Source organism: Schistocerca cancellata, chromosome 10 (assembly GCF_023864275.1).
Source record: "Schistocerca cancellata isolate TAMUIC-IGC-003103 chromosome 10, iqSchCanc2.1, whole genome shotgun sequence".
Classification (NCBI taxonomy): domain Eukaryota; kingdom Metazoa; phylum Arthropoda; class Insecta; order Orthoptera; family Acrididae; genus Schistocerca; species Schistocerca cancellata.
The window spans coordinates 182144124-182158570 of NC_064635.1; the positions used below are offsets into that span (position 1 = coordinate 182144124).

The 14447-nt window shown below is 44.2% G+C and overlaps 1 protein-coding gene across 2 annotated transcripts in view; it reads right to left on the reverse strand.

Annotated features, from left to right (window-relative positions):
• The window catches only part of LOC126106526 (probable 4-coumarate--CoA ligase 1), a 446932-nt gene that overhangs the window by 187384 nt on the left and 245101 nt on the right, over positions 1-14447 (reverse strand). For both annotated transcript variants that reach the window (XR_007523361.1, XM_049912853.1), the window contains exon 2: positions 389-599. Coding sequence is in view for 1 of the 2 variants with exons in the window: in XM_049912853.1 (XP_049768810.1) it covers positions 389-599 (211 nt within the window). In the remaining variant the exon portion in view is untranslated. The remainder of the gene's footprint in view (positions 1-388; positions 600-14447) is intronic.

Below are 14447 nucleotides of genomic sequence, written 5' to 3' on the forward strand. Positions count from 1 at the left end.
CAAGACTGGCGAAGTTTTACTGAGGCTCGAAATTTGGTGCGGATTTCAATGCGAGATGCATTTAATAGTTTCCACAACGATACTCTCTCTAGAAATGTGGCGGAAAATCGATAGAGATTCTGGTCCTGTGTTAAGAAAACCAGCGGAAAGGCTCAGTAAGTACCTTTACTGCGGGTCGGTATCGAGAGAGGGGGAGGAGGAGGAGGAGTAGGAGGAGGAGGAGGAGGAGGAGGGGGAGACAAGGGACCCAACCCTTCGGAGTAGGTAAGATCGTGGCAAATGTCCGCCGTGGCAAATGTCCGCACACCAGACAACACTGTCGCTCTCGTAGAAGTGGTGCTTAACAGAGTGCAGGGGCAGCAGGGCAGGGCAGGACGCGGGGACTCACCGGCGGTGTAGGCGGGGTTGGCGAACGTGACGACGAGTCCGGCCTCGAGCGCGCCGTGGACGGCGACCAGGAACTCGGGGCCGTTGGGCAGCACGATGCCCAGCGCCTCCCCCGGCTGCATGCCCAGCTCCGACAGCAGCGCCCAGGCGAGCCGCCGGCACTGCTCGCGCACCTCGCCGTACCTCAGGCTGTGCCCCGTCTCCGCGCACGTCTGTCGACAGCACAGGAAAACCTCCAGTTACCGAGCTTTTTCACACCACTACGAGCTGCATTCAAGTTCTAAGGCCTCCGATTTTTTTTCTCCGGACTGGAAAGAGATAGAAACATGCGCATTGTTTTAAAATGAGGCCGCGTTCATTGTCAATATGTCCCAGTGATGGCAGCATCGTACGGCAGATGGAATTTTACCACCACTGGCGAGAATGAGAACTGTTTTAAATACTTAAAATGGCGACGTTTTCCTTTCTTCGAAAAGTGCCATCCAGGTGGGTGCCACGAATGCTGACGGACGACCACACAGCTGCCCGTGTGCCATGTTGCCGAGCAATGTTGACGTGCAACGACAGCATGAATCGGACTTTCTTTTCGTCGGTTGTGACAATGGATGAGACGTGGATGCCATTTTTCAATCCAGAAACAAAGCGCCAGTCAGCTCAATGGAAGCACACAGATTCACCGCCACCAAAAAAATTTCGGGTAACCGCCAGTGCTGAAAAAATGATGGTGCCCATGTTCTGGGACAGCGAGGGCGTAATCCTTACCCATTGCGTTCCAAAGGGCACTACGGTAACAGGCGCATCCTACGAAAATGTTTTGAAAAACAAATTCCTTCCTGCACTGCATCAAAAACGTCCGCGAAGGGCTGCGCGTGTGCTGTTTCACCAAGACAACGCACCCGCACATCGAGCTAACGTTACGCAACAGTTTCTTCGTGATAACAACTTTGAAGTGATTCCTCATGCTCCCTACTCGCCTGACCTGGCTCCTAGTGACTTTTGGCTTTTTCCAACAATGAAAGACATCCTTCATGGCCGCACATTCACCAGCCGTCCTGCTATTGCCTCAGCGATTTTCCAGTGGTCAAAACAGACCCCTAAAGAAGCCTTCGCCGCTGCCATGGAATCATGGCGTCAGCGTTGTGAAAAATGTGTACGTCTGCAGAGCGATTACGTCGAGAAGTAACGCCAGTTTCATCGATTTCGGGTGAGTACTTAATTAGCAAAAAAATCGGGGGTCTTAGAACTTGAATGCACCTCGTATTTTACCAAGCAGGGTATTTGGACTACCCCAAAAGAGTTTTGTGTTTTATTCTAATATTTGTTCTCAGATTTCGTTATTTCCATTGAATGGCTTTAATTATTATTGAAAAACAGCTTTTCAGGTTATTAGAAGTATTTAATTAGGTCACAGATAGAAAGTATAAAATTTTTTTATATCATTCACTACATTCAGTACTCAACGAATAGAAAATTAATAATCTATGTACCCCAAAACGAGGATAATGGAATGCAGTCGAATTAAGTCGGGTGATGCTGAGGGAATTAGATTAGGAAATGCTATTGGGGAGCAAAATAACTGATGATGGTTGAAGTAGAGAAGATATAAAATGTAGACTGGCAATGGCAAGGAAAGCGTTTCTGAAGAAGAGAAATTTGTTAACATCGAGAATAGATTTAAGTGTCAGGAAGTCGTTTCTGAAAGTATTTGTATGGAGTGTAGCCATGTATGGAAGTGAAACATGGACGATAAATAGTTTAGACAAGAAGAGAATAGAAGCTTTCGAAATGTGGTGCTACAAAAGAATGCTGAAGATTAGATGGATAGATCACATAACTAATGAGGATGTAGTGAACAGAATTGGAGAGGAGTTGTGGCACAACTTGACTAGAAGAAGGGATCGGCTGGTAGGACATGTTCTGAGGCATCAAGGGATCACCAATTTGGTATTGGAGGGCAGCGCGGAGGGTAAAAATCGTAGAAGGAGACGATGAAATGAATACACTAAGCAGATTCAGAAGGCTGTAGGTTGCAGTAAGTACTGGGAGATGAAGAAACTTGCACAGGATAGGTTAGCATGGAGAGCTGCATCAAACCAGACTCAGGATTGAAGACCACAACAACAACATGTACCGGGTTCCCGGATTCGATTTCCGGCGGGGTCAGGGATTTTCTCTGCCTCGTGATGACTGGGTGTTGTGTGATATCCTTAGGTTAGTTAGGTTTAAGTAGTTCTAAGTTCTAGGGGACTGATGACCATACATGTTAAGTCCCATAGTGCTCAGAGCCATTTGAACCATTTTGAACCTCAACAGTCACTGCAGTAAAGTAACACAAGACTTTTTTCAACTTTTCAGTCAAGTACTTTTTTGCATTGCATGCACTTCTCAGTAACAGTTTCTTCTCCGTGTATATTACAAACAGGTATCTTGCACGTTACACAACAGAATTTTGTTTTCCGATCTTCGTTTCTCTTGCAATCTTGACATCGTTGTGGCATTGGTAACTTGGAACACTCGGTCTGGATCACTGCTGTAGGTATTGCAATACCATAAGCTTTCAGTGCATCTTGCACATCTTTATGAAGACCGTCGATATTTTTGGCTCTTTCTTCCGTGTTGCCTTTGCTGAGTCCAAATGCCAGTTCAATCCCGAAGAGTTTACATCGGCTTCGGTTATTCTGCTGCCATCCAGGAAATCTTTGCGTGTACAGAATATACGCATTCAGTGCTGCAATATCTATCATTTCCATGAAGATTCTTATTGGCCAACGCCTCGTTCCTCTAACACAACTATATTCTCATGTCATTTTGTCCCCATTATCTACAGCACCTTCCGTTTTGTTGTAGTGCAGTATGATTTCGGGTTTGTGTTCACTTTCTTCACCACTCACTTGTCTCTGATCATGCTGAGTAGAGAGTAGTATTACTGCCTTTCCCTTCTTTGTAGCATAGGAGACTAAGGTCAAGTCATTTGTGAAACCAAACATTGAAGAGTGAACTTCTCTCTTTCTGTTTGGCAAGAATTCCTTCGGAATCTCTTTCTTATTGGAACGCAAGGTACCAACCAATGTCGTGTTTCGTTTTAGCAGTTCAGTAGCCAATGGAATACTGGTGAACAAATTATCAGTTGTTACACCATGACTTTTATTCAGGAATGGTTTCATCAGATCCAAAACAACTCTTTGTCCTTGATTCACTTTCCTGTGTAAATTTGGATCCATAATGAGTAAGATGTCTTCACAGCAGCACAAACCCAAATTTTAATGCCATACTTGCTAGACCTGCTCTTCATAGAAACCCTAAAAGGGCAGTTTCCTCGGTACGTTGCTAATCGTTCATCAGTAGTCACGTATTCATAAGGGTAGAAGTTCTTGCATAAGTTAGATTGAAATTTGTCGAACACTACCCTGATGGCTTGTAGCTTGTCCTTGGTTTCTTCAATTTTCTGTGCTCTTGTGTCTCTGTTGTCAAATCGCAAGAATTTCAGTATGGACAAAAATCGGTTTCTTGACGTGGTAGCTGAAAAGAATGGTAGTCCAAAGGCAACATTACCTCCCCACGGATCCGAAGCACTTGTGCGATGTCCATGAGTTTGACCAGCTCCTATTAGAATTGCTAATACAGCGTACACTTCAGTTGCATTTATATCTCTCCATGTCGTTTCATTCGAAGAATGAGCTGCATTACACAAAGCAATTACTCGTTTGGCTTCCCTGTTCGTTTCTTCTACAATGATGCTCACGATTTCCGGTGAGATAAATAATAAAAATGACTTTTATTGTTTTTCAGTCATTCACTGGGCCAGGTATTACGTTCAAAATGTTGCGACGTTGACGCCGCCCACTTTTTGGTTGTTCACTAGAAAATTGTAGTCCACTTCTAGAAACAAACAAATCTCCAGTGTCTTCGTCTTCTTCTTCTTCTTCTTCTTCTTCTTCTTCTTCTTCATCCTCTCCTTCTTCTTCTTCTTCTACTTGTTCACTTCCTCTGATGCTATGATATGGTCTTTGTCAAGAGGTTCCGCATATTCATTCAGTTCATTATCAATGTCCCATTCATTTTCATCGTCACTGACATCAGAATTGTATAGAATTTCCATGATCTCTTTGCTAGAAAGTCCTTTTGACATCCTTGGCTCAAATGGCTCTGAGCACTATGGGACTCAACGTCTTAGGTCATAAGTCCCCTAGAACTTAGAACTACTTAAACCTAACTAACCTAAGGACATCACACACACCCATGCCCGAGGCAGGATTCGAACCTGCGACCGTAGGAGTCCCGCAGTTCCGGACTGCAGCGCCAGAACCGCTAGACCACCGCGGCCGGCTTTGACATCCTTACTTGCAGATGAAATACTGACTCGTGTAATTTAAGGTTCAACAGTGAACGTCAAATTCAACTCAACAGTAGTAACCAGCAACAATAACAAACATTGGATCTATGGCAAAACTCAACAAAGAAAATGAATGACCAATATATTTCCCAAAATCTTCTTTTTCTGCAAATAAGAAAATAAGACGTTTCATACCAAGCGGGGTAGTCTCACAACCCCACCAACAAATGACCTGAATGATAAAGCCAAAAAAATTAGACAGTCGTGAGTGTGAATTCAACGTCAACCATTTTGGTACAAAGTCATGAAACCACAGGCATGTGGCCATTCAGATAACATCATTATAGGGAAAAAATCAACCTGGGGTAGTCAGAATACCCCGCTTGGCCTGCTGGGCACTGTCCTCTCTGGAGGGTAAAAAAAACCTACATTGTACTTCCATAAGGATCAACGTTATGACCACTAGTCTCGTACCTCACCGTACGAGAGGCTTTGCTCCATCTCTGCGCACATTTGTCGACATAACAGTAATACTGTACACACGATATGTGTTTGCAGTTGCGAATAGGGGCAATAATCAGTTGTTTATTGGAATTACTTAACTTACCGGCTGATCAAAACGTCAGTATAAATTTGAAGACTGAATAAATCACGGAATAACGTAAATAGAGAGGTACAAATTGACACACATGCTTGGAATGACATAGGGTTTAATTAGAACCAAAAAAATACAGAAGTTCAAATTTTGCAATAAAAAATCGTATTTTTTCGCAAGTTTCACCCTTCATCTGCCCTTAAGGCAACGCAGTTGCATGTTCAGCACAAGTCGGTACGTGCACGAAGTGCGCGGTTCCAATATGTTTCAAAGACGCGCACGAAAATGCGATTTTTCAAGCAGTTATATCTCGGGTTGTACTGATCAGTGAGATAAGAGATGAAGTGTTTTGGCTATCCCTCGGCCTAACGACCCTTTGTTTACCTCTCGGAAGGACAGGCATGCTGTAACTATGCTACAGTACAGGTTGAAAAGTTCAAACACTTCACACTTCTTCCAGCCCTTCTTCTAGGCGCTACAGTCTGGAGCCGAGCGACCGCTACGGTCGCAGGTTCGAATACTGCCTCGGGCAGGGATGTGTCTGATGTCCTTAGGTTAGTTACGTGTAATTAGTTCTAAGTTCTAGGCAACTGATGACCTCAGAAGTTAAGTCGCATAGTGCTTAGAGCCATTTGAACCATTATTTGACTCAGATTATAGCTGTACATTCTTCAGACATTTGTTTAGAAACGCCGTTTTCCCGTTTTAGAACGTCTTTATCTATTCTCAACATACATCCGAAAGACCACTATTTTTTTGGGTGCCAAAAGATTGCCATTTTTATAATTTCTGTTCATGGCAGATTCTCGAAAGCACTACATATTCTTAAGATGATGATCTCGGGGACCTTGAACCTTTTTACGCTATCATTATCCGTTGCCGAAGTCCAGAGGTTCAAAGTTACCGTACTTATGCACTTAAAATATGCTCCTGTCTTCCGACCTGAGGCGTAAATGTACCGGGTGATCAAAAAGCCAGTATAAATTTGAAAACTGAATAAATCACGGAATAATGTAGATAGAGAGGTACAAATTGACACACATGCTTGGAATGACATCGGGTTTTATTATAACAAAAAAAATACAGAAGTTCACAAAATGTCCGACAGATGGCGCTTCATCTGATCAGAATAGCAATAATTAGCATAACAAAGTAAGACAAAGCAAAGGTGATGTTCTTTACAGGAAATGCTCAATATGTCCACCATCATTCCTCAACAATAGCTGTAGTCGAGGTATAATGTTGTGAACAGCACTGTAAAGCATGTCCGGAGTTATGGTGAGGCATTGGCATCGGATGTTTTCTTTCAGAATCCCTAGAGATATCGGTCGATCACGATACACTTGCGACTTCAGGTAACCCCAAAGCCAATAATTGCACGGACTGAGGTCTGAGGACCTGCGAGGCCAAGCATGACAAAGTGGCGGCTGATCGTCACCAAACGACGCGCGCAAGAGATCTTTCACGCGTCTAGCACTATGGGGTGGAGCGCCATCCTGCATAAACATCCTACGTTCCAGCAGGTGTTTATCAGCCAGGCTGGGGATGATACGATTCTGTAACATATTGGCGTACCTCTCACCCGTCACGGTAGCAGTTACAAAACCAGAATCAAGCATTTCCTCGAAGAAAAAAGGCCCGATAATGGTAGATGTGGTAAATCCAACCCATACCGTGACTTTCTCGTCGTGCAATGGAGTTTCCACGACAGTTCTAGGATTTTCGGTAGCCCAAATTCTGCAGTTGTGGGCGTTGACAGACCCTCGGAGCGTGAAATGAGCTTCGTCGATCCACAACACGTTACTCAACCAATCGTCATCTTCCGCCATCTTTTGAAACACCCACACCGCAAATGCCCTCCGCTTCACTAAATCAAACAGTTCATGATGCCGATGGATTTTGTACGGATAGCATCAGAGGGTACGCCTCATTGCCAACCAAACAGTAGTGTATGGAATGCCGGTGCGACGTGCGACTGCACGAGCGCTGACTTCCCCGTGCATAGACGAACCCGCTACAGTCTCCATTTCTTCCTGAACTGCCTCAGCAGCATTACGCCTTGTGCTCGGTCGGCTCGGTGTTTGAATCCGTAGGAAAATATACATTTGGTAAAAAAATAACTATTAGTAGTAATGCAGCTAATTAGTCTGTGATATCAGGTGCAATAGAGACAACGATAAGCATAGAACTGAACAGGTTCTGGGCTATGAGTAGAACAATTAAATGCAATCTGTCAGGAAGAAAAATAAAAACATAACTAAATTTTTATAAAGCTATGAGGGTTTCAGAGCATCTTTAGGGAAATGGGACATGGGTAACGTAACTATATAGAGGCAGCATGGATGAAATTCATTGGATGCATGAGAGGATAAACATTACTGAGTGAGATAAGAAATAATGTAGACAGAAAAGACATTAAAGTTTGTAATATCATTGATAAAATTCGGCAGTAGTAAGTTTTAAGGAGTTTATAAATATGATGGGAAATAGCAGAGTTCCAAAATCATAGCCTCCCGTAGTGGCAGAGCGGTTCTAGGCGCTTCAGTCTGGAACCGCGCGACCGCTACGGTCGCAGGTTCGAATCCTGCCTCGGGCATGGATGTGAGTGATATACTTAGGTTAGTTAGGTTTAAGTAGTTCTAAGTTCTAGGGGACTGATGACCGCAGATGTTAAGTCCCATAGTGCTCACAGCCATTTTTGAACCCAAAATCATACTTACGATTACAAACTTCTAGGGGGAAGAGCAGGTAAGAGAGAGGCATGATCGACAGATGTAAAGGTAATATCCGGAGTCTCACGGGGAAGTGTGATAGGACTGTTGCTGTTTACGGTATGTATAAATGATCTAGTAGAAAGCGTCGGATGCTCTTTAAGGCTATTCGCAGATGATGCAGTTGTCTGTACCAAATTAGCAACCTCAGAAGATAGTAAGAATTTGCAGAACGACCTGCAGAGAATTGATGAATGCTACAGGCTATGGCAGTTGGTCCTGAACGTAAATAAATGTAACATATTGCGCATACATAGGAAAAGAAATCCACCACCAGTACTGTACAGCTACACTATTGATGAGAAACAGCTGGAGACAGCGTCTGCCGTAAAATATCTAGGCGTAACTATCCAGAGCGACCTTACGTGGAATGACTACATATAACAGATAGTGGGAAAAGATTCATCGAAAGAATCTTAAGGAAATGCAACACATCCACGAAAGAAGTGGCTGGGGTATCGTCTCAGTTGTGCGACTGGATTAGTGATTTCCTGTCAGGAAGGTCGCAGTTCGTAGTAATAGATGGCAAATCATCGAGTAAAACTGAAGTGATATCAGGTGTTCCCCAGGGAAGCGTCCTGGGACGTCTGCTGTTCCTGATCTGTGTAAATGACCTGGGTGACAATCTGAGCAGTTCTCTTAGGTTGTTCGCAGATGATGCTGTAATTTACCGTCTAGTAAGGTCATCCGAAGACCAGTATCAGTTGCAAAGCGATTTAGAAAAGATTGCTGTATGGTGTGGCAGGTGGCAGTTGACGCTAAATAACGAAAAGTGTAAGGTGATCCACATGAGTTCCAAAAGAAATCCGTTGGAATTAGATTACTCGATAAATAGTACAATTCTCAAGGCCGTCAATTCAACTAAGTACCTGGGTGTTAAAATTACGAACAACTTCAGTTGGAAAGACCACATAGATAATATTGTGGGGAAGGCGAGTCAAAGGTTGCGTTTCATTGGCAGGACACTTAGAAGATGCAACAAGTCCACTAAAGAGACAGCTTACAGTACACTCGTACGCCCTCTGTTAGAATATTGCTGCGCGGCGTGGGATCCTTACCAGGTGGGATCGACGGAGGACATCGAAAGGGTGCAAAAAAGGGCAGCTCGTTTTGTATTATCACGTAATAGGGGAGAGAGTGTGGCAGATATGATACGCGAGTTGGGATGGGAGTCATTAAAGCAAAGACGTTTTTCGTCGCGACGAGGTCTGTTTACGAAATTTCAGTCGCCAACTTTCTCTTCCGAACGCGAAAATATTTTGTTGAGCCCAGCCTACATAGGTAGGAACGATATTCAAAATAAAATAAGAGAAATCAGAGCTCGAACAGAAAGGTTTAGGTGTTCGTTTTTCCCGTGCGCTGTTCGGGAGTGGAATGGTAGAGAGATAGTATGTTTTTGGTTCGATGAACCCTCTGCCAAGCACTTAAATGTGAATTGCAGAGTAATCATGTAAATGTAGATGTAAGCGCTTCTTCGCCCGATTCTTGAGTACTGTTCATCTATCTGGGATCCCTGTCAGGCAGGACTGACAGAGGAGCGGCGCGTTTCGTCACGGGATCGCTTACCTGGCGAGAGAGCGTTACGGAGATGCTAAACAAACTCCACTGGCAGACGTTACAAGAGAGGCGTTGTGCATAACGTAGAGATTTGCTACTGAAATTTCGGGGCCCGCATCTCGTGGTCGTGCGGTAGCGTTCTCGCTTCCCACGCCCGGGTTCCCGGGTTCGATTCCCGGCGGGGTCAGGGATTTTCTCTGCCTCGTGATGGCTGGGTGTTGTGTGCTGTCCTTAGGTTAGTTAGGTTTAAGTAGTTCTAAGTTCTAGGGGACTGATGACCATAGATGTTAAGTCCCATAGTGCTCAGAGCCATTTGAACCATTTTTTTTTGAAATTTCGGGACAGCATTTTTCAGGAGGAGTCGGACAACATATTATTTCCTCCCCCTCTCCCCCTCCCCAATACATTCGCGTATTGAGCACGAGGAGAAAATTCAAGAAATTACAGTCAATACAGAGGCTTACCGACAATCATTCTTCCCACGCACTACTCACGAGTGGAATAGGGTTGGAGGGATAAGATAGTGGTAAGTACCCTCCGCCACACACCATTAGGTGGCTTGCGGAGTATGGTGTAGATGAGATGTAGATCATTTGGCCGGAAACTGTTTGAACGGAGAATTAGGAGAAGACTGTATGTTATCCAAGAATATAGATTGTGTAGCAAGAGATATTCTTAAACTGTTAAAAACTGTAATATATGTTAAAACGCGTAACAGAAAAATGAAAATACATACAGAACTACAGAGGTCAGAAATGTAGATTATAAGAATTAATTTAAGAACAGTATACCAGCTCAAATCAAACAACTTCAGCTTCTTATAAAATGGTGATTCCGTAGTTCAAACATAGTAATTTAAAATTAGACTTAACGTAATAATATCGGTTGTTAAATCTGCTTCTGTTTCACTATCAATTACGACCCTTCATAGGACTGTATAGGTTTTCGGAACTACCGCTCTTGGTGATTACATGAAGTTTTTAGTTACGGCTTTGGCTAACTATTTCTCAGAGACGCTCGCTTCCGTCGTTCCATCGACTTAGTGAAGTCAATGTTGCGTAAAAGTCGTTATCGTCTGACGTTCTAAGGGCCGACTACAAAAATAATTTATGAAGTAAGCAAGAAAAAACCGCTCTTCCGCAATATACATTTAGACGTTAGACTTCTGTATTCGCAATCAAAACAGGGGACGGGGGAGGGGCAAGAGGTGAAATCGAAATTACGTCGCACAGTTTGTGTTGCCATTAACAACCAATACGGGCCCTCCGACTTACCTTAGAAGATAGGCTGGCCGTAAACAAACTCACATTCATGGCACGTGCAGATTACTCCCACTAGTCTTACTACTACTACTACTACTACTACTACTACATCATCATCATCATCATCATCATCATCATCTTTACTCCGCAAGTACTTTGTGTACGATTGCAACTCCCCACTTTTCCTGTTCCAGTCGTGGATGGCATTTGCCTTACCTGCGGTTAGTCTTAAGTGGCCGTTTCATTTTAAACCGCTTAGTATGCGCCCTCTCAGATATTTTATGATTGTGAACCGCTTCCTGTGTTTCTTCTGCAGTCGTTTAATCATACAATAATAGTTCTTTCTGGCAATTTATGAGCAGGATATTACAGTTGTTCACGCTGACAGTCAATTGTCAGTCCCTGCACAAAGCGTCGAACCTCTGCAAGTCTTCCCGCATTTCGCTACAATTTTCTAGCGTTGCGACTTCTCGGTATACACCATCATCATCCGCGAAAAGCTACATGGAACTTCCTGCGTTATATACTAGCTCATTTACATATATTGTGAAATGTAATGGTCCTATAACATTCCCTTGGGCTATCAGAATTATATCAACATTGTAAAGTATATTCTTATAGTTCAGGCTATGTCAACCAATGGAATTTGATCTAATAGCTCGACCCTTTCAGACCTGAATTTTTCCTGCAGGACCGAATTTTTTTTAATCCCCTGATGCTCTTAGATAATTTTAGACGCAAGTGTTGTTAAAATATATGCATCCGTTTTCAAAATGTACTTTGTACGTACTTGTGTACACTAGGTCTCAATCAACACTGAAATCATTATGGACCTAAATACTTTATTCACATCGTGCAGCTCACATATAAACCTTACACTCATTTACGTAGCCTTGCAGTGTTGTTTCACACACTAAGCAGCCATTTTTATTACAGCTGTTGATATGCCAGGCTGATGTATAGGATGCGCTAACCATACGCCATTCTGGCAGTGTGCCAGGGTGGCGTAGTGGTTAGTGCATATGCCTAGTGATCAGGAGACTAAGGTTCGAATCCCCGCCTTGGCACGAATTTTCATTCGTCGTTTGAGTCTGCATATATCCATGATAGATGACAGTGTTGAAAGGGTCTCTAGAGCCATATAGTTTCATTTGATGCCGGACTTCGGAATGGCGTGCAGACTGTGCTGACATCCAGCATAGGAAGAGGAAACTGCGTGGAATGGGACCTTTCTCTCCCTACACGTGTGACGGGCTGTTGAGTTACAGAATTCCACACTCGTAAGTCCCGCCAATAATTAAAGGGTTACACTTGTTGAGTGAAAAAAAAATGTTCTTACGTCTTTCGGCACTGCAGTTATCTCAAAATAGTGCCATAGTCTTCCGTAAATTCGATCGTTAACAGTAGAGAGAACAGACAGAATTTTTCTCCTTGAACATGACCAATGTTATTATGAAAGGTATGGAACATAATGCAAATGATTTAGCTCATAGGCTCGTCGGTAAAATTAGCTCTCGTATTTCAGAAAACAGATCAATGCTTAACTGTGATAACAGTGATAACCACTGTCTCTGACACTGAAACACGAAGGACTGCCGACTGCTGTTTTTTCTTTCACAATATAATAAACTAAGGTGAAAAACTCATGGGATAGTTCTCAATATCGTGTCGGACCTCTTTTCGACCGGCGTGGTGCAGTGACTCTATGTGGCATGGATTCAACAAGTCGTTAGAAATCACCTCCAGAAATGCACACATCAAAAAAAGATTTGCACAGTTCACAGAACTCCTGAAGATAGATGTTGATGTGGATATTGCATCACAGACACAATCGCCTTGACCAGAGATATCACTATACCCGTCCAAAGATGTAAACAACCATGCATGAGCAGCGCCTGTTAGACGGAGGGGGTCCGACAGCCGATCAGTTCCAGTCACTCCACCGGGAAGGAGGTACACGCCTCGTGTTGTCTGCAGTTCAACCGTGCCTAGACGGTCAATACCGCGGTTCGATCGCGTCTGCATTGTTACTTTGTGCCAGGAAGGGCTCTCCACAAGGGAAGTGTCAAGGCACCTCAGCGTGAACCAAAGCGATGTTGTTCGGACATGGAGGAAATACAGAGAGACAGGAACTGTCGATGACATGCCTCGCTCAGGCCGCCCAAGAGCTTCTATTGCAGTGGGTGACCGCTACCTACGGATTACGACTCGGAGGAACCCTGACAGCAACGCCACGATGTTGAATAATGCTTTTCGTGCGGCCACAGGACGTCTTGTTACGACTCAAATTGTGCGCAATAGGCTGCATGATGCGCAACTTCACCCCGAAGTCCATGGTGACGTCCATCTTTGCAACCATGCAGATGGGCCCAACAACATGCCGAATGGACCGCTCAGGACTGGCATCACGTTCGCTTCACAGATGAGTGTCGCGTATGCTTTCAACCTGACATGTGTTTGGATGCAAGCGGTCAGGCTGAACGCCTTAGACACACTGTTCAGCGAGTGCAGCAAGGTGGAGGTTCCCTGCTGTTTTGGGGTGGCGTTATGTGGGGCCGACGTACCCCGCTGGTGGTCATAGAAGGCGCCGTAACGGCTGTATGATACGTTAATGCCATCCTCCGACGGATAGCGCAACCATATCCGCAGCGTACTGGAGAGGCATTCGTCTTCGTGGACGACACTTCGCACCCCCATTGTGCACATCTTGTGACTGTCTTCCTTCATCGATCGACTAGAGTGGTCAGCATGTTCTCCAGACATGAACGTCATCTAACATGCCTGGAATAGATAGAAAAGGGCTCTTTAAGGACGACGTGACCCACCAACCATTCTCAATGATCTACGCCGAATCGCCGTTGAGGAGTGGGACAATCTGGACCAACAGCGCCTTGATGAAAGTGGATAGTAGGCCATGACGAATACAGGCATGCGTCTATGCAAGAGGACGTGCTACTGGGTATTAGAGGTACTGGTGTGTACAGCAGTCTGGACCACCACCTCTGAAGATCTCGCTGTATGGTGGTACAAAATGCAATGAGTAGTTTTCATGAGCAATAAAAAGGGCGTAAATGATGTTTATGTTGCTCTTATTCTAATGTTCTGTACAGGTTCCGGAACTCTCGAAACCGAGGTGATGCAAAACGTTTTTGGATGTGTGTATTAAGCCATGCTGCGTCTCTACGCATCCAGAGCAGGATATTGTGGACGAACTGACTTCTCGATTATGTCTCATAAATATTGCATGTCGGGCGATATGGGTGGTCAAATCATTGGGTCCAGAATGTTCTTCAAATCAATTGCGAATATTTGTAGCCCGGTGGCATGACATCGTTGTTTCGGAATTGGCAGTTCACGATTGGCTACAAATGGTCTCCAAGTAGCCGAACCATTCCCAGTCAGATGAACCAGTCCAGTCCACGTAAACACAGTTCACACCATTATGAAACCACCACCAGTTTGCACAGTGCCTTGTTGCCAACACGGATGCATTGATTCGTGGCGTCTGCACCACACTCGAACGCTGTTATCAGCTCTCAGCG